At 56.2% G+C, this 27,877-nt stretch overlaps 1 protein-coding gene across 1 annotated transcript; it reads right to left on the bottom strand.

Moving 5' to 3' along the window:
• Positions 1-4,216: 4,216 nt before the first annotated feature.
• On the bottom strand, positions 4,217-23,668 carry EPHB3 (EPH receptor B3). Its single transcript, XM_030330326.1, has 16 exons — positions 23,551-23,668; positions 15,056-15,120; positions 13,020-13,692; positions 10,560-10,715; positions 9,432-9,782; positions 9,135-9,259; positions 8,797-8,956; positions 8,609-8,717; positions 8,199-8,251; positions 7,011-7,133; positions 6,641-6,888; positions 6,045-6,260; positions 5,784-5,933; positions 5,499-5,692; positions 5,240-5,395; positions 4,217-5,134 (listed from the first exon to the last, which is right to left on the bottom strand). The coding sequence occupies exons 1-16, from the start codon at positions 23,666-23,668 to the stop codon at positions 5,026-5,028; spliced, it is 3,006 nt and encodes a 1,001-aa protein (XP_030186186.1). The 3' UTR covers positions 4,217-5,025.
• Positions 23,669-27,877: the final 4,209 nt, after the last annotated feature.

The raw sequence follows: 27,877 nt of genomic DNA, 5'->3' as shown, positions 1-27,877 counted from the left end.
GTGCCCACGACCGGCCCTCTGGGCTATGAGAAGTAAATGGCCGAGCTGGGGATGAATTATGAGGAAGGGAAGGCTTAGTCAATGGCATATGTCTACGACCCTGTTTCTTCCTCATCCTCTGAGTTAGAATGGTCTTCGTGCCCCTAGACTGCCCTGCTCGTACAAGCCCCAAGACTTTTGCACAGACTGTTTCCTTCTCCCTTCCTGCTAACTGCTAATAGCCTCTAAGGCTTAATTTAGGTCCCCTTTTCAAGCACCCTTCTTTGACAGAATTCCCAGCCTGAGTCCCTTCCTTACAGTTCCTGGTGCTTACCTAGCTGCAGCACTTACTGTACCACATTGCGTCAGCTGATTTATCTATCAGTGATCCCCTCTGAGCTGTGTGCACCTCCAAGGAATAGGAGCTATAGCTGGTTCACCTCTGTATCCCCAACTCCATACACTGGGACTGGCATACAGAAGGGTCCAACTGAATAAATGAATGAGTGAGGGAGGGAGTGAATGAAGATATGCTCAGGGTCAGATACCAAAAGGTTAAAAGGACTTGGAGGGCAATGGGGGCCCCAGCTCCCTCTCCTGGGCACCAGATAACTGGTTAAAGGACCCTCAGCCTTGCCCAAGACTAGCTCAGGTCTCTAGAGCTGTGATTTGGTCCCATATCCATTAACATTTACCTTGACTTGTAATTTTATACATTTCTTGGTATGACTATGTGAATAACATCCATGTTCCTATTAGACTGAGTTCTTTGAAGCAGTGGCTATCTCTATTTTTGCTCATCACAATTCCTAGTGCCCAGCAAAGCACCTGGCACATAGTAGACATCCAGTAAACTTCACCTGAAGAATGAGTGAATATTGGGGAGGAGCCCCCCACTCTAAGCCAGATCCTAGATCAGTGTGCTAAGGGGATAGATGCAGAAACCACATTCCCTCCACAACTTGCTGGATTCTCTACCTCTTAATGGACTTTTGCACCCTTGTTGCCTTCAAACCACCCAAGCCCCAACAGTCCTATCCCAGGAAGTGGGCCAGGGCCTGGGCTAGGCCTGCAGGAAAATGTCTAGCACCCTGTGCATGGAAAGGGGATGGTGGATTTCCCCAAGCGCCTTGGTTTATTCGGCTCCTGCTATGCGTCAAGCACTATTCAGCATTTTCCTATCTTTTCCTATAAGTTATTTACACTTCATACTAATAAAAATATTAGCTGCAATTTTTGAGTACTTCCTATGATCTTGGCACATACTTTACATTCATTAACTGACAATGTTTGTAACAGTCTCATGAAGTAGGAATGATTACCTTTTTACAGATGAGAGCATTGAGGCACAGAGAAGTCAACCTGCCCAAGGTCACAGACTAAGAAGCTGGGCCTTGACCCCAGGTCTGCCTAGACTCTAAATCTGCAGCCCTTCCCACTGCACTACCCCAGTCCTCCCAGATTTCCAGTTTCTAATCCAGGGTCTGGCCACTCAGGCTTAGATCTAAGGGCTGCTGTCCAGGTCCTTCTCCCTGGAGCCACCCGTGTTGGAGGGAGATACTGCTTAAAGCAGTTTACTTTCCCTACCCGTCCATACTCTGAGTTTAGGTCATTTGGGGCTGCAACTGCCCCTCTGGGGCAGATGGGATAAGAGAGGTGTGCCAGAGTGCCTCTCCCCCAGCCTCAATACTCCCTCCTTCCACTGGCTTCCCTTTTTAAGCACTAACTTGGGAGATCTAATTTTCTGCCCCCAGGAGTGTGTAATTAACTAAGACTGGGCAGAGTAAGACCGCACTACCTCTCATTCCTTTTCCGTCCCCAGAAAAGACAGACCCCTCCTGAATACCCTCATTCTTTCTCTCCCCTAACCATGCCCCACCCCTCCCTGCATCACTGCTCAGAGGTCTTGAGGACTCAACCCAACCCCTAGGGAGATACAGGTTAGCTGGGTTAGGCCTCCCAGGTAGGAATGCACCAGAGCAGGGCCTTCAAGGAGGGGTCGGCTTTAGTGCTTTGTGGTCTTTGCATCCCTTCTCCCACCTCTTCTCAGTCACGGAAGCTCTAGCCGCCTGTAGGTTGGGTAGTTGGGACAGAGGGTCTTATAACAGAGGACGTGTGAACCTGAATAAAGGACGTGACTTAGACACATGGTGTGGGTATGGCTTGGGTAAGCGTAGGGTGTCCCTGTCTGCTGTTTCAGTGGTTAAGTGAAAGGAGAGAGGTGGGCATGCAAGGGAGTACAAATCTGAACACACATGGAGGGAGGTATGTGCAGTGAGCTGCATAGGGCACATCCAACAGAATGCCTTACGTACCCCGGATTTCTGGAGTCAAGACGTCCCTCGACATCCCTAGAAATCTTCGGCCTGGGGTGCACACACCAAGTGCCCTCTCTGTAGGGCTCCTGGCCCCCAGTTCCTCTGGTGGCGCTCCACGTCCACCATCCCGCCCTCCTTGCGGACCCAGTAGGGGGCGATATCTTACCTCTCCGGGTGGAGCCCCCATCCCAGGCTCCCGCTAAGACTATTAAAGTGACGGGTAGGGCGCTGAGGGAGTCAGTCCAGGAGACATGAGCCACGGGCCCTTCCTCACCTCGGAGCCTCAGGAGCAGGAAGTGGACACTTGAGCAGGCGCTTGGAGGGCCCCTCCCCTTTATCTGTACCCTCAGTCCGGGAATGCGGCGCGGGGTGTGCAGGACGCCACTCCGCACCGCGTCCCCTCCCCTGGCCGCTCCGAGACACCTCGCGCTGTTGACAGCTCTGGCGCCTGGGTCCAAGGCGACCTGGGGGGGGCGGGGGGGCGGGGGGGCGGGAGGGGAGCGCACTGTCCCCGTCACCCCCCACCCTCGGCAGTCCCCCGCCAGGGAAGGAGGGTTCCGCGGAGGAGCTCGGTGCCCACCCACCTCCCGACCGTCGGGGACGCGGAGGACAGAGCCTGACGGGGCGCCCCTCCCCCGGACCAGCCACTGCAGCGCAGCGCTCGGCTCCGTGGGGGGAATACTAAGGAGCGGGCGCGGCGGGAGCAGCGGAGCGCGGGAGCGCGCGGCGGAGGGGCTGGAGCGGGCGGGGATCCCGCACCGCGAGCCGCCCGCCGCCGGCTCCCCTGCGCCTGCTCTCAGCTCGCTGGTCCGCCCGACTCGGAGGGCCTGTTCCCCTGCGCCTGAAGTAGCTACCCCTTGCCTCCCCGTCCGCAGCAGCGCCACCCCCGGACTACCGCCCCCACTGAGAACTCTGCCCTGCCAGGAAATGTCCGGGAGATGTGTGGGGCCCGCGGCGCGTGAACCCGGAGATCTACGGGGCTTTGTCCACGCCCCTCCCCCTACCGGGTCCAGCCAAGACTCTGATTTAGGGAATGCGGGTACCTTGGAAACCTGTTCCACGCCCTGCAGAGGTTTACTGCCAGAGTGTCCCTCCTGACACTGGGAAAAACGACTGCACTTGCCTCCCTCCAACTTGTGTGTTTCTGCATCCAAGGGGCCTCTGAGCGCCGCCCCCCCACAATTTCTCCTTTGACATTTCCAGAAGCTGTTTTCCTAATCCTCTCCCTGGTTCTTGTTATTTATCCTCTGAACCTTTCAAGTGTGCAGGCAGTCTCTGGGTGGGAATCCCAGCCCCAGGACTCACTTACTGGCTCAGCGACTTTGGGCAAGTTACTTAACCTCTCCCTTTCCTCCTCTGTAAAAGAGATAAAAATACTTCCTTCCTTGGCTGGTTGTTGTGAGATTAAATAAAGATCCATGTATAAATGGAGCATTTTAGCCCAGTGCCTGGAGCATAGTAAGCGCTCAGTAAAGAGTACCCACACTTCCGGTCTGATGCTTGCTGAAAGGAGCTAGCCTCTGCATCTCAACACCAGTGGCCTCTTGAGCTCTTTGTCCAAGGCCACGTGACCTTGGGAGCTGACCAACCCCTTCCACCCTCCACTCCCTCAAAGACAATGGGTGTGAAAGGGCTCTGTCACACCATGCAGACTCCAGCATCTGCCCTGGACCCAGGAACACCTGGGCCTGAGAAGGCAGGAAGTCAGGAGCAGTTTGCTCTCTACTGTTACCACCCACTTCCAAGAAGTTAGATGCAATAAGGCCAAAGCACAAAAGGGAAGGTGAGCCTGGCTAGGCCCAAAACTGGTCTCCCAATGATTCCAGAGAATTCTGAAGAGGGCTGGCGCTGAGGGACTGTGAACCTGAGGTCATGAGAGAATCCCGCCTCAGGAGGTGCAAAGAGAAGGGGCAAGAGAATCATCTTATTGCCTTTATTCCGCTGTCGGCCCAGCTGGCCCCACTGCAGGGCACAGGGCCAATCTTTTACACGCTCACCCATGCTCTCTGTGCAGGTCCGTGCATGCACAGACACACACACACACACACACACAAACACACACACACATATACACACACACACAAACACACTCACATACACACCCAAACTCTGGCTCTGAGAGTCAGTCTCTGGGGGGCAAGGGGCTACTCCTCAGCCTGCCCCTGCCTGCCCTTTTATGACAGCACCAAGGGCGGGGGTGGGGCAGGGCCCTCAGCCCCCAGAACAAGTCCCTGTGCAAACTGGAGGTGCCAGCTGGCTTCAGGATGGGGTGTCACATTTCCCCATTCCTGGAGTCCCCTCCTCCAGTTCCTGAGGGAGGGACTGCTCTCTGCCTACCTGGGGGGCCAGACCCCTGCCAGGGCTGGGCCCTATAGAACCCAGGCTTATCCTCCACCTGACCCTGCCAGGACCTTCAGCACTGAAGAACAGCGAAGTCTGAGGTGGTGGGTATCCCCCACTGGAGAGCAGGAAGGCCTGGGCCCTGAGGGGCTTGGGGAGGGGTCATCACCCCCTCTCCTAATCCATCTTCAATATGAAGAGGTTTGGGACACACTTCCTGGGGAGGGAGCACAGGCTTGTAGGAGAAGTCCCAGCTTGGGCCTTCCCCAAACTTCCATCTTCTGGGCCACAGCCTAAGGCCAGGCATCCAAAAGTCCAAAAGTCCAGCCGGCTGGTCAGAGTCCCTGCACAGTCCTTGGGGGAGTACCCACCCCGTGGGAGTCAGGTGTCAGACCTGCACGGGCAGTGTCTGGTTCATCTGCAGCCGCATGTCCTGGATACTGCTAAGGATCTTCTTCTGGTGGCCAGCCAAGGTGACCCCAATCCGCAGCAGGTCTCTGCAGATGGACCAAGGGCAGGGTCAGTCCCTCCCCTCCTGCCCACCACTCTGGGCCCTGCACAGGTCCCCCTGCCCTACCCCACCAAATCCGAGGCACACTCACTCTGCGGTCATCTGAGCTACCAGGTCAAAGGATGCAAACCCCGCGCTGACAAAGCTCTCCTTGTACCGCCCCATCTTGATGGCATCTAGCCAGTCACCAACTGTCGTGAAGGTCGTGTAATCCGGGACCGTGCGGTCTAGGAGGGGCTGTGACATGCTGTGGGGAGAAGAGACAGACTTGGTGAATCCTGACGGCAAGGGAAGCAGGGGTAGGACTGCTGCCTCAAAAGCAGAGTGGGAAAAGAGGCAGAAATACTGACCCAGACTGGGCACTGGCGATGACCTTGAGGCTGGCAGCATTTCGGATGAGTTTGTCCAGGGTGTTGACGATCTGGGAGAATTTGGGCCTGAGGTTCCGGTCCCGTACCCAGCAGTCCAGCATGAGCTGGTGCAGTGCCGTGGGGCAGTCCATGGGTGGGGGCAGCCGGTAATCCTGCTCTACAGCATTGATGACCTGAACAGAGAATAGGGAAACCTGGAGTGAGCCGCCGTTTTGCCCCACAAGGGCTCCCACCCACCTGACCACTCTGGCTGGCCCCACTCACATCCTGGTTGCTCATGTCCCAGTAGGGTCGCTCTCCATAGCTCATGACCTCCCACATGACGATTCCATAGCTCCAGACATCACTAGCAGAGGTGAACTTCCGATAGGCTATGGCCTCTGGGGCAGTCCAGCGGATGGGGATCTTCCCGCCCTGGTGGGGGGGGCACACGCCCTTCACCCTATGACTCGGGGCTGGTCCCCAGCCCCGAGCCCCTGCCTGGTTGGCCCCGCCCCTGGTCTCCCTCCCAGCTGCTTCCTGTACCAGGGAGCTGGTGTAGGTAGGATCAGAAGGATCATCCTCCAGGAAGCGGGAGAGGCCGAAGTCTGAGACTTTGCAGACCAAGTTGCTGTTGACAAGAATGTTGCGGGCAGCCAGGTCTCGGTGCACGTAGTTCATCTCGGACAGGTATTTCATGCCAGCGGCAATGCCCCGCAACATGCCCACCAGCTGGATGACTGTGAACTGTCCGTCGTTGAGCTAGAGGCAACACACAGGCTCAGGTGGGCCCACCACTTCCCTACTGGCCCAGGGCGTGCCCAACTGTGTGTATACAACATCCCAGGAAACCCCAGTGAGGATCCAAATAGCTCCGACCACTCTCGTTTTACAAACAAGGTAGCTCAAACGCAGAGAGATTAAGTAAAGCCTGAGGTCACCCAGGCAGTAGCAGACGGAGTCAGGATGAGAACTTTGGTCTTTCTGGCTCTGAGGCCCTGGCTGCTTCCCTGCACCATGCCACCTCGGTGAATATTTGCAGACTTGAAGAGGGTAGGGTCTGTCTAACCTTGTGGGAGGGTGTGGTCTGCCCCAACCAGCTCTCTGGGGGAGGGGAGGGAGTTGAGAGAGCTGCCTCTTACCCGGAGGAAGGAGTCCAGGGCACAATTCTCCATGAACTCGGTGAGAATCATGACTGGCCGACTTTTAGTGACCACGCCCTCTAGCCGGATTATGTTGGGGTGGTCAAACTGACCCATGATGGAGGCCTCACTTAGGAAGTCCCGCCGCTGCCTCTCCGTGTAGCCCACCTTCAGCGTCTTGATGGCCACAAACACCTCCCTGCGGCCTGGCTGTTTTAGGCGACCCCGACAGACTTCCCCAAATTCCCCTGCAGGGCAAAGGGCACAAGTAGAAAGTGGCTTCTGGGTTTGGCCCTGTCCCCAGTGCATGCCGGTCCCTCCCCAGGGTAACCCCAGCCTCTCCTCCCCACTGTGCCCCAGGGGGACTCACCAGCTCCAATCACTTCCTCGATCTTGACACAGGACACATCGATTTCCTTGGCAAATTCCCGCACCGCCTCATTAGGGTCCTCGTAGGTAAAAGGGTCAATATAAACCTTCATTCCAGGAGCAACTAGAGGAAAGAAAAGTGGGCATGAGGGACTTTGGGCTAGGGCTGGGGACAGTGAGGGAACTCTTCAGGCTGCACCCTCAGGCCCAGGGTACTGCCCCATGTTCTCACCTGATGAGAGCACATTTTGCACTCTCCCTACTAAGTCTGCTCCATATTCCTCTCTGCTGGAGTCCCATTTGGGCCCCTCCCCACCATCCCCTCCGTGGGAATCAGTGACCATAAAAGTTAGACACCGAGGAACTTATTTTTCTTTCTCTCTCATCTCTCATCATGTCAAAACCTCTCTCAGATTCATTCTTCCCCTCATTCCCACTGCCCCTGACCTTATCCAGACCTTCAACACTCAGACTCTTGCAATAGTCTCCCAGCTGGGCTCTCTGCCTCTGGACTTTTCCCACCAATCTATCCAGCATACCTGTCTTCCTAAAACAATACTCGTATTGTATTACTCTGAAGCTTGAGAGCCTTTCGGATTACCTATGGTGGAGTCAAGTCCAAACTCCTCTGCCTGCCTTTCACGACCCTCTGACGACTGGCCACAACTACCCAGCCTTGCTCCCTGGCAGCTGTCAAACCAGTCTTCTCACTGCCCCCACAGTCGGGCACTCTCCCCACCCCACCCACTGCCTTCCAGAGGCTCCTCTAGCCAGGAATGCTCTCTCCCACCTGTCTAAACCCTGCTCAACCCGCCTGGCGTAGCTCAGCCCAAGGCCACCTCCTCCAGGAAGGCTTCCTCTTTTCTGAGCTCTTACTGTCCTTGGTAACAGGAACACCCAGCTTAACACTTAATTGTTCTTTCCTTTTTTTCCTGTGTGTACGATTCTTGTCTTTCTCATAGGATTAACTGCCTTTGAGGAAAGGGGTCACTTCTCATTCATCTCTGGGGCTAGCAGGAGTGAGGCAGGGGCTCAGGAAACAGCCCTTGAGTGGAAGCAGGAGGGGCTGTCCAGGATAGAAGTACAATGGACGAAACCCCAGGCAAGGAAAAGGGTATCTCCCAGCCCCGCAGGGACCAAGGGAATGTTGGGGGCCGGGGGAGGAAACAGGGTGAAGAGACAAACTCACTGTATTGCTGTAGCTTCTCTGTGTACTCCGAATCAGAGCTGTGCCGCTGCTTCCTGGAGGGGGCAGGATGGAGGCGAGGCCTGAGACAAGTCCAAGAACTCCCTCTGTTCAGGGAACCCTCGGGCTCACAAGAGGGGCAGGGTGCACAGGGGACGGCCCGGTGTCTGGTCCCACAGTCAGTGGTAACAACAGCCACCGGGTCTCCGGGTAAGGGGCTTGGTGGGCTTGGTCCCCCAGGGGATCTGCCAGGGAAAAGGCAGGGGACAGTATGAGGACATGGGCATGAACTAGAGAGGGCCTTGCCAGCAAGGAGAGCCTGGGCCCACCAAGGGCCTCTGTGGCATGTGGGCTCTACGGTGCCAAAGGGAAGCTCTTGCCAGCCCATGGGAGCAACTCGGGCCTGAGAGTACCTGAGGCAGACGACAGCGATGACCACGACAGCCACCACGAAGACAAGTCCAGCTGTGGCAGAACCCACAATGAGGGGAAGTTGCTCCTGGAGCTGCTGGGCACCAGAGCCTGGAGACCAGGAGGGGACTGGTAAGTCGGGGGATGGAAAGTATTAGGTGAGCGGGAGCAGGCACAGTGGGCTACGTACCTCTCTCACTTGTGGTCTCAAACTCAGCAGGACGGCTGTACTGCCCGTAGCCAGCTACAGTGCGGGCACGGACCTGGACCACATAGCGGGCATCAGGCCGCAGCCCGTCCAGCTGCACGGAGTTCTTCTGGCTGGTCACCGTAGAGGCAATGCCCTCACTCTGCAATACCAGGAGGAGTGAGGCACCTCAGTGGGTCCTGAGGCTCATCAGCCCCCGCCAGCCCTGGGCCTACCTGTGGCTGCCTCAGTACCTGAGACCTGGCTCCCAAGGGCCCCTGACCCTATCTGGGGGTAATCTTCTCACCCCAAGGCATCCTCCTGCCCCTCAGGGCTCTGACCTTCTCAAAGTACTTCATCTCATAGTCCAGGATGACTCCGTTGGGCCGCTCTGGGGGTGCCCAGGACAAGGTCAGGCTGCTGCCTGAGCTGCTGTGCAGATGTAGAGTAGGCACTTCAGATGGGGCTATGGGAAGAGACAGGGCGGGGGCTCACAATGGGCTCCTTGGGCCCTGGCATCCTTCCCAAGGACCCAGTTCCCATGGGACCCCTGGTGGTCCACTGACAAGCCCTGGGCAACCTAAGCTCTGTGTGGGAGAAAATGACCCAGGCCCTACCCTCCCGTGTCCCCTCCTCACCAGCCTGGTTGGTGGTGATATTCACAGCCGCATAGCGGGGGGGCAGAGGGCTCTTGCCCGAGACGCCATTGACTGCCTGCACTTCAAAGGTGTAGCGCGTATGGGCCAGCAGATGGCTGATGTGGACCCGGCGCTCTGTCAGGCCCAGCTGCCGAGGCACAAACTCCACATTGTCATCACAGCGAGAGCAGGTTGAGGCACCCGTGGCCCCAGGGCCCCCACGGCACTTCTTGCAGATGACGTTGTATAGGAGGTCGTCCCGGCCACCCAGGTCCCGGGGTTCGCTCCACTCAAGGATCAGCGAGGTCTCATTCACGTTGGAGATCACACCCCGAGGAGGGGATGGCACCGCTGGAGGGAAGGTGGAGGGAGAGGGCAGTGAGCTTGGGCCACAGCACCACCCTTCCACCCAGAGTTCCTGCATACTACAAGCTGCTTCCCACCTCCTTGCCTTGGTCTCTGCTCTAATAAGCAGAATATCTCTCCTACACTTCTTCGCTGGGAAGACTGTAGTTAGCCTTTAAGGCCCAACTTGAGGTGTCACCTCCTCTTGGAAGCCTTCCTTGATTCTTCCTCCTCCTGTCCTCTGCACTCCCGTAACACAATTCCTGGGCATCCTTCCAGCCCAGCACTTAACACATTATATGGTCATTATCTGTTTTCACATGTGCTTCTCCCACCAGGTGGCAAGCTCCTATAGGACTGTGACTGTATCTTATTTTCCGCCACATTCCTGGCCGCCTGGCACAATGGCTGGCACCAAAGGCCGCAGCAGGGAGAAGGCAGGACACTAGGCTGCCCCAGGGATATGAGGCCAACGGTTAGCACTGGGCCAAGAGAACGGCAGTTCTACACAGTGCAAGGAGCAAGGGACTAGAAGTCCCAGGGACTCCTGATGCCTGGCTAGGAGCTAGTAGGCATTTGTTCAATGTTGGTGGAAAGGCTGAGCCAGCTGACCTGGATTCTGGCTCAGGGCCAGTCACTTCCCAGCTGTGCCATGTTGAGCACAACGTCTAACCTCCCCAAGCCTCAGTTTCCCTATCTGGAAAATGGATATGCATGGCAACTGTTTAGGCCCCTAGACAGAAGGCCCTGGGCAGGAGAGAGCAAGGCCGGGAGTTCACTCACTGGTACAGGCACTGTCTGCAGAGTCCGAATCTGCACGGTAGAAGTTATTGTGGCACGTGCAGATGCTGGCAGCTGGCGAGGTGGTGCGGCTGTTGGGGGGGCAGGGGAGGCAGGGTCCCTCTCCCTGCTTTGCCTTGTAACTCCCAGGGGGACAGGCTGCGGGGGAGAAGAGGAGGGACATGCTCTTCAGATCCGTGAGAATCTGGCCCTCCCCCAGCACAGGACTTGGCCCCTCTACCTCCTAGACTGTGGGGGCCACACTGGGATTGCCTCACTCCAGTGCAGCTACAAAAGGCCCTTTTGCCCTGTGGAAACCCCACGTCAGCGGATTCCTCCCCGCCCCGGCCCCCCACCCCTACCCTGGGGCCTCATGGGCGAAGACGTCAGGCCTATCACCTGGGCAGCCTGGGCTTGTCGAGGCAGGAAAGAGAGAGAGAAGGAAGAGGAGGGGTGGGGAAGAGACCACTGGCAAGCCGGCAGCACCTACTCTGCCAGGATGCTCCCGCCCCTCCTTGAAGCTGGAGGAAAATCACTCCTAGGATCCTCGTGGCCAACCCAGAACAGCCCCGCTCACAGGACCAGTCTCTCTCCCCACCCACCAGGAGCCAGACAGCAGCTCCTTTCTGCCTTGGGCACGGGTGGGGGCCGAAGAGGAGTAAGAATAGAAGACAGCAGGCAGGAAGGCTGGGGTCACCGGGAGTTCAGAGGCCCCAAAGCATCCACAAAGGGCATCCCTGGCCCCAAAGTGAGCCCAGGGATGGGTGCCTGAACATCCCTTCGACTCTGCTTCCTCTCCTGCCATCTATGTTTGGGCCCCTGGACCTGGGCTGTGGGATTCCGCATATCTATGACAGCCATATAATTTATTATTCAAATTGGAATATTTTGGGAGTGAAAAGGGCCGCTAGTAATAATCATGTTATAAGGAGCATAAGCCAGGCCTGCCCCGGACACTCAAAAGCATGTGGCCACTCTATCCCTATATGACTACCTCTGGGGTAGGTCATCTAGAATATGGAATGCCCAGAGTTGGGGCTATGCCTTTCTCTGGGGTTTAATCTCCCCTCACTAAGGTGATATTCCACCCAAGCTCTTTTGAGCCAGTGGGGGAGGGGGCAGATGCCAGGCCAGGCTGGTTGCTATGGGAACCAGCATATATTTCCTGTCAGGGACCTGCAGAGTGTTAGCCCCTCTTCAGGCTGTCAGGCTCATCACCCCCACCCCCTTTCTCCACTTAGGAAGAGGAAGTCTGGGGCAGGTTCCCATAGAGAAGTGGAGAGGGGCCGGGCAAGGCACTATTCACCTTGCCATGACAACACCCAACACTGGGTTTTCCAGCCAGGCTGGGCCGCCAGCCCCCTCATACCTAGGGCTGTGCTAAGAGCCAGCTCCCATCCCCGGAGCTATAGGCTGCAAGCACCAGGGCAGAGGGGTTAGAAGACAAAGCCCTTGGCATCTTGTCCTGCATGGTAGAGCATGGACGAGGCTGTGGCCCCAGCTCCCACATTCCCAGCTATGATGCCTTGAGTACAATTGTTCTCTGAGCCTCAGTTTCCGTATTAGCAAAATAGGGGAGATAACTGGAATCTACCTTACAGGACTGTGATGACACTCAAATGAGAACCCTTCGTGAATGGGTTTTATAGCTGGAAGTCTAGGACACTGTAAGGTCTTAAGAGTCTTGGCAAGCCACCACAGACAAGTCTCCTAACCTCCTCCTGTATGAAATAAGGACAAGAGAATCCCTGTCGCCCATGCATCCCAGGGCTCCTGAGAGCCAAGGCTGACACTTACGTGGCACTTGTGTCACCATGTGCCAGGTACTGTTCCAAGAGTTTCGCATGCATTGACTTGCTTAAGCCCACTACAAGTCTATAAAGCAATCATCATTATTGTCCCCATCTGGCACATGAAGAAACCAAGGTTCAAAGAGTTAAGTAACTTGCTCAAGGTCTCACAGGTGCTAACTGACAGAGTGAGGACTCAGACTTCAGGGACCGGGCCCCTGACCGCTATGCTATCTATACTGCCTCTCAAGGAAACGAGACCTCCAGGTAAAAGGGACAAGCATGAGGTACCCACAGCCCTTGTCCCCACAGCTCTGGGGATCATCTAGTACTTCCAGGGTGAAGTGTCTACTTGGGGCCAAACAAAGCAGATATCTCTGCTGGCTTCCTGACTCTCTGACCAGCTGCCTCCTTATCAAGGATTCTCCATGTTTCTCCACCTCTGTCTTGAGTTCTATTCTTTCTCTTATTATTCTGGTATGCCTCCTCATTTTCGCTCATCTCCCCCCTTGCACCACATGCTATGCACCTGATACCCCTCTTCCCTTTCTTCCATCCGCCCCAGACCTGAAGCCAGACCTCCTTGACTGGCAGGTAGGAAGTAGCAGGTAGGAGGCAGTACGTGGCTTTGGCCCAAGTCCTCCCCTCCTCCCCCAGGCCAGTCCCCACTCACGGCGGCACTGGGACTCCTTGGCAGCTGGCTCATGGCCGGTGGCACAGGTGCAGGCTCCCACAGGCACCATCCATTCCCCATCGCCATTGCAGTAGAGCTTGAGTGGCACTGACACCTCCACGGCATTAGCGATGCAGGTGCCAGGGGCGATGACCAGAGAAGTGGGCTCGGCCCCCGTGAGGGTCTCGGGAAAAAGGGCAAAGCCTGCGGTGGTGGATGCACACTTCTTGTAGAAGGCACGCACAGAGATGAGCGACATGCAGGCACCTTGGTCCTGGAAGGCCAAGTAGAAACCGGCCTTGGAGAGCGGCCCAAAGCTTCGCACCTTGGTGTTGACACGGCCAGCATCAAGCCGCGAGAAGCTCTCATCGGGAGCAATGGTGTCCACCTTCACGTAGGGGTTCTCCATCCAGAAGGGGGAGGAAGCCGAGGCCACATCGCTGTCAGCCTCATAGTAGAAGAGGTTGAAGGTCTCTTTACAGGAGCCAGGGATGTTGGGGATGCTGTTGCAGTCACGCACGGTAAACTTGAGCTCCACGTAGACGCGCTGCACGTCTCGCCGCCAGATGAACCCCGTGCGGAGCCAGTTGTTCTGGCTTGCCTCTCGCACGTTACACACCTGGTACGTGCGGATGGGGTTCATGGCCTCATCGTAGCCACTCACCTCTTCCCACTGTGCACAGACCAAGTGAAAAAGACGGAATGAGCACCAACATTTGCCAGGTGCTTACCACATGCCCAGATCTGTATTCACTTCACAGAGATGCTTCTGTGGTGTAGTGGCTGAGCACACAGACTACATGGGTTCCAATCCCAGTTCTTGTTGTGTGACTATGGGTTAAGTCACTTAACCTCCTTGTACCATCGTTTTCCCCATCAGCAACATGGCGAGAATAAGGAATAAGTGAGTTTAAATGAATAAAGAACTTAGCACAGAGCGATTGGTAAGTACTACAGGAGTATTAGCTATAATATTTGTTATCTTTACGCCTCCGTTTCGTTGTCTGTAAAATGAGGCTGGGATTGGATGTAAACGAGGTGGCGGGGAATCAAGTCAGTTTAACATATATAATGGATTTGTAACAATGTCCAATACAGGGCAATCACAATCACGTTTAACCTTCACACAACTCCATGAGAAGGTACATCTGTTGTCCTCACTCTCCAGAAGAGGAAGCCAAGACCCTCAAAGGGAGAGACTTGCCCAAGGTCACACAGTTTGGCCTGGTGAATGAGGGCCTGTGGTTCCATCCCACCCCAGCGTTTCAGAGCTTAGTGCAGTTGTGTTGTGTAGGCCACGTAGGGAGGTTTTTGTTTGTTCTTGAAGTTTATTTATTTATTTTTGAGAGAGAATGGGAGAGCACAAGCAGGGAGGGGCAGAGAGAGAGGGAGACACAGAATCCGAAGCAGGCGCCAGGCTCTGAGCTGTTGGCACAGAGCCTGACGCGGGGCTCGAACTCACGAACTGTGAGATCATGACCTGAGCCGAAGTCGGATGCTTAACCAACTGAACCACCCAGGTGCCCCTAGGGAGGTTAATGAGGATATTTTAGAAATGTCAGAACTACAGGAATTTAACAGTGAAGAAATGGAAGCCCAGAAAGGTAAACTGCCTTGCTAAAATCACAAAGCAAGTTAGAGATCTGGAACCAAGGTTTCTGGTCCCCAAGCCAGTGCCCTACCCAGGGACCCAGGAAGGAGGGAGATGGTTGGAGAAGACACACAAAGAGCAGTCATGCAGGGAAGGGATGGGGGTAGGCTAAAGGCAGGCTGAGGGGCGTGAAGAGAATGGGACAAAGGTGGTGTGTATGGGGAGGGGGACACACACAGGCAGGCTGAAGGCTGAGAGGGTGCGAAACACCCATAGGCAAAGAAGGAAGGTGACAGAAGCAGAGGATAGGAATGGCGAAGGAGGTGAACCTGATAGGCAGGGGCAGCCCTTCTCCGGCCCTGGTGAGGCGAGGGGAATGGCGGCTGGAGTAGGGAGTGGCCTAACTGGCAACCAACACTGAGGGGAGATTGTGGGGGAGGCTTACCCCACTTTCTGGATGAGATGTCCATGCCAATTCAGAAGTCACCCATTTTGTGTCCATGAGGGTCTCTGGAGAGCAACAGAAGAACAAAGGTCAGAGGCCACGCTCAGGATGGGGAGAAAGAGGCTGTCCAGGAAAGGCCAGGACACCAGAGAATGATTCTCAGCAGGCACCGCCCCATCCCACCCCACCCCCAAGTCCTCTTGGCTACCCTGCCCTGGAGAAGACCCTGCAGCCATCTCCGGAAATGTCACAGCCCCAAAGAAGTCAGGTCAGGTTGGCCAGTGGGAGGCAGGTGTCTGCTGCTGACCCCAGGCAAGAGCTGGGGCCAGTTCACACACCTACAGGCGCTGCTAATCTCCACACAAAGGGGCGGCAGGCCCTTTATCCTGGAACAAAGGACCTTATGCTTCAGACCCTGCTGCCCAGGCCTCCCCTGACTCCATTCCCAACACAAAGGCCCAGTGCCACACATGCCCAGGGGAAGGGGAGGGCAGTGACGGGAGCAGAGCCTGCTCCCACCCAACCTCCCACTCAATCTCCTCTAGGGGATGGGGCAGGAATGCTCTTTGAGGGCGGGGTGAGGTCCAGCAAGACCCAGACCAGCTCCCTGCAAGCTAGTTCAGTTCTTCCTACGATCCTCAGATACATAAAGGGGCTGTGGGTGCACCTCTTTTACAGGTGAGAACGCTTGAGGCCCAGATAAAGTCTCTATGTGGCCTGAGGCAAAACTGCTAGGACTTGGGGTGAAATGTCACTCAAATGCAGGTCTGACTCCACAACTAACCCCTTAACCAGGGCACTCTGAGTGCAGTGTGAAGGGGAGAACAGGGAAGGGGAGGAATAGAGAAAGCCGAGAAAGCTCCTATGTGTCCTTTAAATCCCGCTCAAACTGTCACCTCCTCCAGGAAGCCTTCCCTGGACCCCCAAATCAAGGTTAGATGCCTTCCTCTGTGCATCCAGGACCAGGGGCTTTGTCACAGCACCGATCCTGTTCCAAGCTTCCACTACTTATCTGTCTCCCCCTGCTCAGCCAAAGGGGGGGCCCATTTAGGTTTCCAACATAAACTCACTCCCCTAGGAATCGGGTTCTGGATTCTGGCTCTCTGAGAGGAAAGACGCCAACTCCTTCCTTCTAGCCTGGGAGACAGGGCAGCCAGCAGTCCTCCCCTCTGCCCTGAGCTGGAGGGGGCAGGTCAGGGCTGCCCAGGAGGAGAAAGCCCCGAACCCCACAGGTTCCAGGCTTGCGGCCGGCACTGGTTTCCCGCAGTCTGGGTCTGAGCTGAGGATGGTGCTCATGTAAGACACAGGGGGAGTGAGGCTCCCTCGTCTTCCACCAGAGGAGGCCGGTCCCTGGAGGGCCTGGCTGCAGGGTGAGCTCTCCCAGCCTCATCGTCGGTGGCCTGATGGGCCCTTCTGGCAGACAGACAGACAGACACAGACATTTGGCAGGGGGGTAGGGGAGGGAAGGAGAGATGGGCAGAAGCAGGGGCCCAGAAACAGGCAGGGAGAGAGGCAGTGGAGCAGGGGCCTTGCTGGGGTGGATGGCGAGAGGCTCGGATCTGGATAGAGCCGGCTGGCTAGGACCAGACAGTGGGGTGGCCAGCTGAGGACAGTGAGGTGGAGAGACAGGGAGGCCCAAAGAGACAGAGATAGAGAGCGAGGTTGACAAGTGGCCTCTTCTCCAGACAGCAGCCCAGAGTATTCCTGTCCCTGGAGCCAGTGGAGCCAAGTGCGCCCCCTCCCCCCTCAAGCCAGCCAGCCAGCCAGCCAGTCCGCCTGCTTGTCTGCCCGCTGCCCGCCACCCGCCCGCCCGAGCAGGCAGGGGCTCCCACCGCTCCCTCGAGTTGCCTCCCTCCTCCCTCTCCCTCACTTCCTTCTGCTCAGCCTGTGCCAAACCCATCTGGAACTGTTTAAACCCAAATATTCAGCCCCCTCCCCCCTTCAGCCAGATTCCTCCACAGTTTAAAACAAGCCCTGTGCTGGCTCTGAGAGGAGGGAGGGGATGGTGGGGAGGGGGAGGGGTGGGGGGAGGCAGGGGTGGAGGGAGGCTCTTCATTTCTGTTTAATTTCTGGGGAGCGGGAGAGGGAGAGGGAGGGGGCGGGGATCGGCCCTTGGCCATCGCTCAGCCTTGGCCATCGCTCAATCTCGGCACATTTTTCCCATTAATGAGGAGAGGACTTGGATTTCGAGTCATGTGTGCCTGAGGAAGGGCTCCGGTCACCTTGGTGGGGAGGGGGCTTACTCTCTGGGGGAGGGGAGGGGCCTGCTCCCCTTCAGCAAGAGGGAGACCCTGAGGTGCCTGTGTCCCAGCCTCAGGAAGGGCATGGAGGAGGTCCCAGAATCCATCTGTCTGCGGCATTGGGAAGGACAGGCCCAACCCAACAGAGCCCACCTTTTCTCTGCTATGTGTGTGCCCCGCGTGCATGTGCATGTACACACGTTGAGGTAAAGGATATGAGATGCACGGGGTAAGGACAAAAGAGGACTGAGTGAGCAGTCGCCAAACTCCCCAGCTGGCGACCGCACCCCCATCCTCCTCTGCCCCCCATGTGGCTGCCGGAGGGAAACCAGAACGCGGACAGGGCAGCCATTCTCCGATACGGGGCTCCATCAGGCTGGAAACCCCCACCAGCCCCTCAAAACTGAAAAGGGAAGGGGACAGCAGGCTTGGGGGCGTTCTGAGACTGGGGCTTCAATGCTCAGAAGTGAAGCCGCACCCCTTTCAGGTTTCCACAGGGCCACGGAGCACAGCCACGTGGCGGCAGCTGTGCGGCTCCTGCCTGTGCACAAATACACACACGCACGAACATTACCCAGTCCTCAGTGCCTGGGCTCATCATTCTCTGTCACTGGAGCCAAAGAATGGCAAGTCAACACATATGGTGGACACAAACACACAAAGCCACAGCCGCCCACAAACATACACGCCGCTTCATACACGGCCTCGGCCTTTTTCAGACACACAGATGCATATGGTGCAAATAGATTAGCCTTCCTTAGGCATTCGCACACAGTGAGTCTTTCCTACACACAGATCTGGCTTGCCTTAGGCAAAAACTCGCTCTTACAGTCTTCATATGTGCAGATTTCCAGAGACATATGCATATACGGAGGGCACGCACACTCAATAGTACATTCTCCTTACACACCCAACTGCACACGACTGCCGGCCACAAGTCACAGTCTTGAGTGTGGTCAAGTGCAACCACAAACACCAGACTCAGTGACGTGCTCTTATGCAGTCACACACAACTAGCATCAGCTGCACACGCTGGTGCCCATTTGCACTGAAACAGGCCACAGGAGCCTGCAGACGCAGTACAAATATCAACACCTACCGTTTGTATAGAGCCTCAGAGGTGCATCCTCCATGCACGTGCAGCACACACATACATGCGCGCACGCACACACACACACACACTGCAAGCATGTTCTTTCCATGAGAGGAGTCTTCAGGTGGGGTGGAGGTAGGGCTAGGAGAGGGGCAGTGTCTGCTAAGAAAGCGGAGGTGCTAGGCCAGTCTTGGCCAGAGGTGTGGGGAAGAAGCAAGCCCCAGACCTGTTTCCTGGGGCCCTGGCCCAGGCCGAAGCAGTCACTGGTCACGAGGCTGGGGGTGGGGCAGGGACATGAAGATGATTTTGGGTGTGGGTGGGACAGCCCCTGCCCAAGCAGCAGGCCATTTCCCTGCCAGTACAATGGCACTGACCCCAGCACTGAGCCCTTAGGGAGGGGGTGGCATCATGAAGAGACATAGCCCCAGGAGCTTCAGGCAATACTTCCACACACAAGTTGGGCACCCAGCAAGAGGAGAATATAATGGGCACCCAGACTATGTCTGAAGACCTCATTGGGTGGCCCTGGTGCAGAGGCACCAGCTGGGAGCCTGCCACTGCCCTGGTGAAGGGCCAAGTACACACAGCTTTATGGAGCTGCCAGACCCCACAGCACCCCAGGTTCCAGGTCATTCAGAGCACACTGCTCCGTGTCAGTGAGACCCGGGAAATAAAAACAAAAAAACAAAAAAATAAAAAACCTCCAAATACAAAAGCATAAAGCCCAAGCTCCAGATCAGGGACTTTGAGGTGACACAGAAGGTCACGCTTCTGGGCTGGGCCAGCACAGTGTGCAAGTGCAAGTGGACAGAGGAGTAGAGTCTGGACAAGAAGGTGCAAAGCCCTGGCTGAAAAGAGAGGGAGAAAACCCCATGCCAGCCCTGAGGTGGTCCCCCTTCTCCTTGCTGGGGTTCCCACCTCAGGCCACCAACCCAAGGGATCTGTCCGGTCTTCTTCCATCCTGTCCCTACCCTTTGTGTCAGAGTGTATATAAGCATGTACCAACCTGCACAATCAGGGTGGTCAGCCTGTGGAGGAAGGGGACTTGGGGGGCTCCTGCTATGGGACCTAGAAGAGCCTAACTCACCCCAGGGCCGCCTCTCCCTTCCCCGCTCATGGCCCCTTGGCCTTCAAATCTGGGATGCAGGGGAGGGGAACATCTCAAAACAGAGAACACATTTTGTTTTCCATTCTTCCCCTCAGATCGTGGGGATTTATAATTAAATAAACCTGAAAGGGAGAAGGGAGGAAAAAGCACAGAGCAAGGAGCCCAGATGCCTCAGTGTTCACCCATGCCCCCCGCCCCAGTCCCCGCCTTGCCAGCCAGCCAGCCAGCCAGGATGGATGGACAGCTAGCCCTTCTGTGAGGCCTTTGAGCCCTTCCCTGGGATCCCAGCCACAGCAAGCCTGGCCAGGAGTCTGGGGGCAGGAGGTGATAGGAGACCCAGGGCCAGGGCAGCCCTTGGGGTAGGGGGCCTCTCTCACCCCATCAGGTACCCAGCTGTACCCAGTCTCTTCTGTCCCGTCCCCCCCCCCCCCCCCCCCTCCCCAGCTGCCCAATCCCGACAAACCAGTTTGACTCAGCACAACAGGCAGGGCTACAATTTTCAAACTATGCAGGCCTGGTGATTCAGCCTCTTCATGCTGTTTAATTAGTGTAAGGCCGGGTGGCGGAGGCCTTGCCCACGGCAGCTTAGGCTTTAGCTCCAAGCCGCTGAGGCCACAGAGACGTCGGTGGCAGCAGTTCTGGCTAAAGGGAAGGCAGTGACGAGCAAACTGGTTCCCCCGAATACCTGCCGCTGTCCTTCAGTGGCAGCTCTTAAGTGCCAGCTCATGACAAACAGGGATGGGGTGGGGGGCACCAGAGGCAACTCTATAAGTAAGAAACCACAGAAATGCCAGGACTGTTGACCCCTCTCAGCTGGCACCTCCTCAGGGACCACTGCTGCTGCCTCTGACGGAGGGAGGGGTTCACACACTGCCTCTTGCCACCCGGGGACCAGGCACACTGCAGTGGCTACTCAGCTAACACAGCATGGCTGGGAGGGGGGCTGTCCCGTCCCCACCTCTCACATCTGGGAATGGTTTCTCTTTTCTCAAAAGGGTTGGCTCTCAGCAGACTTCTCCATCCTATCTGGGGTATTAAGTACCCTAATGCTCAGACACCCTTCCTCCTCTCATGCCCGTTCTGGGTCTGCTCACCTTCCTGGTCTGTTCACCTTCCGGTTCTTGGTACTGAAGGGGAGAATGATCTTGGCTCGGGGCACTGGGAAACATCACTCAAAAGGAGAGTGAGCAACAGGATGGCCCTGTTTCCCTATGACTGAGGGTAAATCTGAGGGCAGTTTGTGTTGTGTTTAGGGGGGAGGTAAGCAATCAGAGGGCAAGGGGAGGGGTGTTTCTTTAACCAAGGAGAGGGGGCAAGGACCCTGGTTCTATCCTCAGGTAAAACCGATGAGGTCCTTGGATGCAGTCCTGGTGGACCCCAAGTGTGTAGGGAGGCAGAACAACCAGGTGCCAGACACTACCTAACCAATGGAGCCATGAGGACACAGCACCCACAGCTCAGGACACCGGGCCTAAATATAACTCAGAGAGCCAAAAGGCTCTCCCTAGGCCCTGGGCAAACCAAATCCTGGCAAAGCCAAATGGAAAGCTGGAGCAGAGGCTAGATACCCTGCCCATAAAGCTTAGGAGTGGGGAGGGACCCACCTAACCCTCCCCGCTGGCCATAGCCCAGGACCACCAAGTCTCCCCATCTCACCCTTCCAGCTCTAGACAGGGCTGGGGGATGGGCGGGACACAGGGACGGCTGTCCCCCACCTAGCTCTCTTCCCATCCCATCCCATCCCTCCCAGAGCTGAAGAGAGATGGAGGTGGGGAGACAACTTTCTCCCCAGACCAACCTTCCTGCCCCCATCACTCCTTCCTCTAAACTCCCTCCAGCAGGTAAGGCACACACCAGTTTCATTTCTGCCCCTCCTCATGGAGCAGATCCTAGAATAATAATAGTTAATCCCCGAATAATAATGGCTGTGTGCTAAGCACCCCACAACACGTTATGGACTCAGTCCATACCCACTCCAGGGATAGTGGGTACTATCACTATCCCATGTCACAGTGAGGGAGGACAGAGGGGTGGGTAGGCACACCTCCGAGTGTGGGTCTGAGCCCTGAAGCATCTCTCTTTCTCTTTGCGTAGTCCTGCACACACACTGAAAACCCTAAGGTCTGAGGTATGGCGAAAGTGAGGGAACAGGTAAAAGCCACACACCAAGGCACTGCTACTTCCTAGGGGCACCCCACACTGGCCTGGCCTCCTAGCCACCACCCACCTAGCCAGAGAGTAGTCCCGGATCCCACTTCACAGCTGAGCGGGGAGGGGGAACACGGCTGGGGCAGTGGCCGTGCTGCCCTCTCTTTCCTGTGCTGCTGCTGTTCATCCGTTCTCTGCCTCCTGGTCAGCCCCTCGGCTCTTTGGCTTGGAGGCCCGGATGCCAGCTCCCAGCCACGGCCTGCCTCTGAGGGTCTAGCTGATTGTGAGAGGTGAAAAGGGGGGAAAGGGGGAGGGAAAGAGGAATGGAGGAAGGACTGAGCCTTTTCAGGTAGCCCTTGCGCACCTGACCCAAACCACACCCCCTCCACCCCACTGTCAGCACAAGCACCCACCACACCTGACAACACGGGCCCTGCTCCTGGCACACACAGCCCCTAAGTGTGTGTGTCTGTGTCACCTCTCCTGGGCTAAGACACAGAGACACAGACCTGGGAACTCCAACAGGCTCCCTGGCTCACACCCTTGAGGCAATCAACAACAAAGCCCCACACCGGTTTCTCACGCCTGAGATCCTATCACACACATGTGGGCGCGACCTCACTGTGTCTGCTTGCATTTGCATGTGTCCACCCGTGTGGATCGGTCGGTCAGCACCAGTGGGCTCAGAGCTAAAAGGGGGTGGGGGCTCATAGGAACGTTTTTCCCCTAAAGAAAATCAGAAAGCACCAGAAGATGCCTTTCTTTCAGAACTGTGTTCTTTTTTCCTTCCAACCCTTACGGTTACTGTGAACATACGAACAGACCAACTTACACAGAATTCATATTTTTGTTCCTGTACTAAGAAAGCGACTAGATCTGTTGTTAAAGATACCAAAAATAAGTGCTCCAGTTTCCCCCAGATTTCTGTGGGTTCTTCCCTCCACATTAAGGAAGGTTTTCTTCTTCCCTCATTTAATGGCTCCAAAATTTTTGGAAACTCTGTGTGTGTGTGTCTATCCTGTATGACCAGTGTCAGTGGCTCTGTGTCCCCAAGACTTGTGTCAAGTGGCCTATGTGTGAGCTCTCCCACCAGGGCCAACAGCATCCTGTTCACCCAAACACAGTCATCTGGAAGTTGGAGCTACCCCCTCAGCATCAGTACCGTCTGGATAGTTCACACAGTCTATTGAGAAACTCAGCCTTTTCCCACCGGCCAATGGGGCAAACCCCAGAATTTCAGGGGTTCAGTGGAGACCCAAGCACTCGGATGTCTTGCTAGAAGGCGGAGGAAGAGCCGCATAGCCGTGTGGATGGCCACTGCACACTGCACCTCGTGTGTAACTGGCGCTCCATAAACCATAAACAATAACAGGCCCCCGCCTCTCCACCCCCGCAGTCATCCCCTGACAAAGGGGTGTACGCACTCACACCTCTCGCTCAACTCCAACGGGTTCCGAAACAACGCCGCCCCCCAACCTGGGAGTCCGCTTGGCCCCCACCCGCCACAACCCCGCGGCAGTCTCAGAGGCCCGGCCTCGCCTGGTGGGTCGCCCCCACTTCTTCGCCTCCCGCGGCCGCCGAGGGCCCCTCTTCTCTGCGGCGAGTGCGGAGTTCGCCCACAAGAGCTCGCAGCTGGGCCGTGACTTTCGGGGACGCTCCACCCCAGTCAAGCCGCCTGCGGTCCACAACTCGCCGACCGCGGGCCTCGGAGCCAGCTGGAGCCTCCAAGGCAGCTCCGGGGGCGTCCTCCCCACCCATCCTCCGGCCCCCAGAGCGGCGCGGGTGACGGAGCCTCCTCCGACGTGCGCCCAGCCCTCATCTGACCCACACCGTGGGTCCACTCTGGCCCAAGCGCGGGCGACCCCGGGCGCCGTAAGCCTTGGACGCACCCCCCGACGCCGCTCACCTTCCAGCGCCCGGCAGCCGGCGGGCAGCAGCAGCGGGAGCAGCAGCAGCGGAGGGAGCAGCGGCAGGAGCCCCGGCGGCGGCGGCGGCGGCGGCGGCGGCGGGCGGGCTCGGGCCATGGCCGGGGAGGGCTCCAGGAGCCGAGCCGGGCCGCGCCGGGCCGCGCCGGCGGGGCTGGGGGCACCTGGGGGAGGGTCCGCTCCGCGGGCTCCGAGGAACGCTCGCGTACGGTCCCAGGAGGTCCGGGCAAGAAGAGGGTGCAATCCAGGCGGGCGGCTCCGGGACCGAGGCGGCGGCCCGAGCCCGTAGATGCTGGGGGATGCAGGCAGGTCGGTCCCGCGGCAATCTGGACGGACCGGTCCAGGAGGATCCCGGGCGCTGGAGAGCTCGGAGCCGGAGAACTCCGGGAGGCGGGCCGGGGCAGGAGGGCGCAAGTGGTGGTAGTTAGGGGGTACAGTTATCTGGCGGCCTGCCGCGGGCCCGCCTCGGATTCGGGGCACCGGGTGCGCTCACCGTCCGGGGTCCGAGCAGGGATCTTGCTGCGCCGCTCGCGTACTCACTTCTGCTGTCCCCAGCGCTGGCGCTGCCGCTCTGGTCGAGAGGGGCGGGACCGGCCGCCTGCCTGTCAGCGCCGTGGCCCCACCCCTCGCCGCAGGCCGCCCACTCACAGACCGCCAGGCGGGCTGGTTCGGCCTCGAGAGCTCTCTGCTGGAGTTGAGTTGGCGGCGCCTCCATCAGGCCCACCCTCAGCGTCTCCGAGGCCTGGAGGGGGCGGAGCCAAGAAAAAGATGAATTAGATTGGGCGGAGCGATACTGTCAATCAGAGGGAAACCCCGCCTCCTATCTCCCATTGGCCATTAGTAACCGAACCTGAATCTAAAGAGGTGCCAGTCACATACAACGAGCTGAGGGCGCCCCCCTGTGGCCTGTACCTGCCCAGAGACGCCCCCACGTGGCTGTCTTCTCTCCAGGCACGTCCATATCCTAAACTGAGTTGAGGCACTATCAAGGGGACGCCCATCTGCAACACATCCTGCGACCAGGGTCTTCTGCTCATTTATTTATTTATTCATTCATTCAGCAGGGTATTTCGTCGTCCTTTGAGCATAGACTCTATTACTGCTGCTGCTACAGCAGCAGATTTTTCATTCTCTTGGAGTTAGTTTACTGATGGAGGCTGGCATGAAGTCATCACAACAGAGTATAACAGGTGTGATTATGGAGGAAGGACAGAGTTGCCACAGCACCTGTGAGGGGAATGGCTACGTCTGGCCCTGAGTAAATGACATTTCATCTGAAAGATGAAAAATGAGTAGTAGGTGAAAGATGTGTGTTTGGGGACAGGATGGGGGTGGGGTGGCTGTTTCAGACACAGGGAACACACTTTGCATGAAGTCCCTGTGGCAAGAGAAACTGATATTCACTAAAGGAATCTGAAAGAAGTTCAGAATATCTTGAGTGTAGAGTTAGAGGCTGAGAGGAGCTGAAAGGAGGCTTAGAAGTAGGTGTGGGGGACCAAAAGAGTTGTTTTTAGACTCAAGGCCTTCCTGAGAGCTGGAGCTTGAAGCAGAGGCATTGCCATATCAGATTAGCAGGGCTGCCCTGGAAAGAAGGGGAGGAGGCAAGGGTGGAAATAGGGAGATGGAGAGAGGACTGTGCAGTCGTCAGGTAGAAGCAGGTGGTGGCTTGGACTAGGGTGGAGGCTGTGGGGATGGAGAAAAGTGGGCAGGTCTTAGATGTTTTAGGAGGTAGAATTCATTAGATTTGTGACTGAGTGTTTGAGAGAGATGTGGTAGATGGAGAACCCCTGGGTTTCTGGACTGACAATGAACTTCTACCTCCTTTGCTTGACAAACATTTACAAAGTGCAATAAACACTCTGAAATAATAGCTTTTGTTTATTAAGCGGTAGATGTTATTATAACCTCATTTTACAAACAAAATTGACATGTAGAATGGCTTAGGGACTTGCCCCAAGTCATAGTGCAAATAAGTGACAGAGGTAGGATTTGAATCCAGGACTGTATAGCTTTTAGACTCACTCATTCCACTTCATCAGAGACCTAAAGATCACCTAGGTGCTTGTTAAAAACTCAGAATCCTGAGCTACCCATTCCACCTTGGACCTTGGGACTCAATCTCTGGGATATAGGGCCCAGGAATCTGTATCTTAAATAAGCATTCCGGGTGCTTCTGATGCATGCTGAAGTCTGTGAATATCACCGTGTAGCCTCTCACTGTCCTAGTTGGAGAAACATCCCTCCATGGGCCCTCTGAGTCTTCCCCAGCTACACTAAGATTTCTGGGGGGCAGAAAGTAAGGGATCACATACTAGGTGGCCTCAGAAACAAGATGGTCATACTTAATCCTTTGATCATGAAATACCTTAGTTTCAGTCCTGGAAGCTCCATTAGAGCAAATGAAGTCATGGATCTGGTACTTGAAGACATTCCTCTGAGAGAGGTCCATCCTCCCAGCCACAGACATGTGTGGATACATGGGGCTAAGGCAGGGGATGCCATGAGACAGAGGCCCAGATTCTCAAGCCCTAGGAACTTCCCGCAACATCATTCAAGGCTCTAGACCACAGAAGGGATCTTGGAGATCATCTTATACAACTGTTCCATTGTAGAGCTAGAAAGCTTGAGGCTTAGGGATAGGACTGCTTGCCCTACAGTCCCCCCTGCCCTGGGGTGCTGGTTGGCATTGGGAAGGGTAGTGTTTGGGCAGGTGGCCTGAGAGCAATACCTCTCCGCCAAAGGCCTGCTCATTGTAAGGCAGATCTGTGAGGCCGGCACTCCTGTTTGCTCAGCATCTGTGCCAGGCTAGGCCTCGCCCTGGACAAACACAGCCTGCCGAGCGGCAGGCACCAAGCTCCTTTGTTCTTGGGTTGATAGCAGGGCTAGTAGGGCCCGTCCTCACCGGATGTTGGCACCATGGTTCCCACGGGAATGCTTCCTGATCAAGAGGCCGATAGACTGAAGGGCACCGAGGTACTGGCTACAACAGCCTGGGGCAGGAAGGTGACCACCTGCCAACAGAACGGATGTGAGAGAGGAGCAGGTGGAGGTGTGGGGACTGAACGCCAAGCCGGTTAAGGAAAGCTGGGACACCTTCATCTCTTTGGGAGCAGGTGGGCAGAAGGTCCAAACCATCTTTCCAGGCTGAGGAGGTACCAAAGAACCCAGGGAGCAGGCTCTGACACTTGATTTGGAATGAAGGGGAAATATCCAGACTGAGGTCAAGGTTCTTCTCACTGAGCCCACCATCCTTTGCCCATTTGGGACTGAAAAAAGCTTAACATGTAAGCAAGAGTTTGAGCTTTGGGATCAGAGAGACCTGAGTGCAAATTTTGGCACGGTCATTCACCAGCTGGGGTATTCACGATAAGAAGCTGAACCTTTCTGAGTCCTAGTACCCACAGGAATGAAGGTGGGGGGATGACCATACCTCCTTGTCTATTGTGATGCTCTGGCTCGAGGGCCAGGAGCATAGCAGGTGCCTGTTATATATATGGTCCCTATGACAATTAATACGCAGTGGCCAGAACCTCTCTGGAAACCCTGTCTGTTTGGGGACAACTAGAGGAATTGATTTGGGGCTTAATGCCCCCTGCACCTGTGACCAACTTCACATTGTCTTTTAAAAAGATAGTAAATATGTGTTCCTGGGCTTGTGGGCTGGAGATTGTTGCAAGAAAGTCAAAACTGGGAGAAGAGAGCTTGGAGGCAATGAAGGATGGCGGGGCTGATTTGATGAGTGCTTTTTGGGCTCCTGTCAAAGACCAGGGTGGAGGCAAGGAGACCAGCAAGGTGACCACAGGCAAGAGTTGATGATGACGGGGCTGGTTGTAGCCCAGTGATCTGAGCAGCAGCATGGGTGCTTATTTATAGGAAGAGAAGTAAAGACTTGAGGAGGAGCAGTTTGGGTGGGGAGGGGCTGGGGGATGAGGACTGAAGGTATCATTTTGGACTGGCTAAGTTTAGGCCTGTCAGACATCCAACTATGCACATGAAGCAGAGAGCTGGCTTCACGGCTCCCACCTCCTCCACTGACCATCTCCCTTGCCATCTATACAGCCTCAACTGTGGTATCTCTCTGTCCCCTGGAGGCTTGATCTCAGGGCTTTTGCACTGGCTCTTCCTTCTGCCTGGGTGCTCTATTTCTCTGCTTTCTCTCAGAATTAAGATCTCTGCTTAGATGTCACCTCCCTAACCAGTTTGCTTTCTTCCCTCCTCTCCTGCACCATCACTGTCTAGCCCATTGCACTATTTAATTTCCATATACTACTTAGCACTAATTGAAGTTATACTGTTTAGTCATTAGCT

Source organism: Lynx canadensis, chromosome C2 (genome assembly GCF_007474595.2).
Source record: "Lynx canadensis isolate LIC74 chromosome C2, mLynCan4.pri.v2, whole genome shotgun sequence".
NCBI classification, from domain to species: domain Eukaryota; kingdom Metazoa; phylum Chordata; class Mammalia; order Carnivora; family Felidae; genus Lynx; species Lynx canadensis.
The sequence above is the reverse complement of the archived record's forward strand: the minus strand, read 5'-3'. Positions and strand labels throughout refer to the sequence as shown.

Excerpts from the sequence above, each read along its gene's own strand:
- EPHB3 (XM_030330326.1), bottom strand. The coding sequence starts at position 23,668 with ATGGCCCGAGCCCGCCCGCCGCCGCCGCCGCCGCCGCCGCCGCCGGGG. Across the intron at positions 8,957-9,134 it reads AGATGAAGTACTTTGAGAAG|AGTGAGGGCATTGCCTCTAC; the intron begins GTCAGAGCCCTG and ends CTGGTATTGCAG. Across the intron at positions 5,135-5,239 it reads GTAGCTCAGATGACCGCAGA|AGACCTGCTGCGGATTGGGG; the intron begins GTGAGTGTGCCT and ends GTCCATCTGCAG.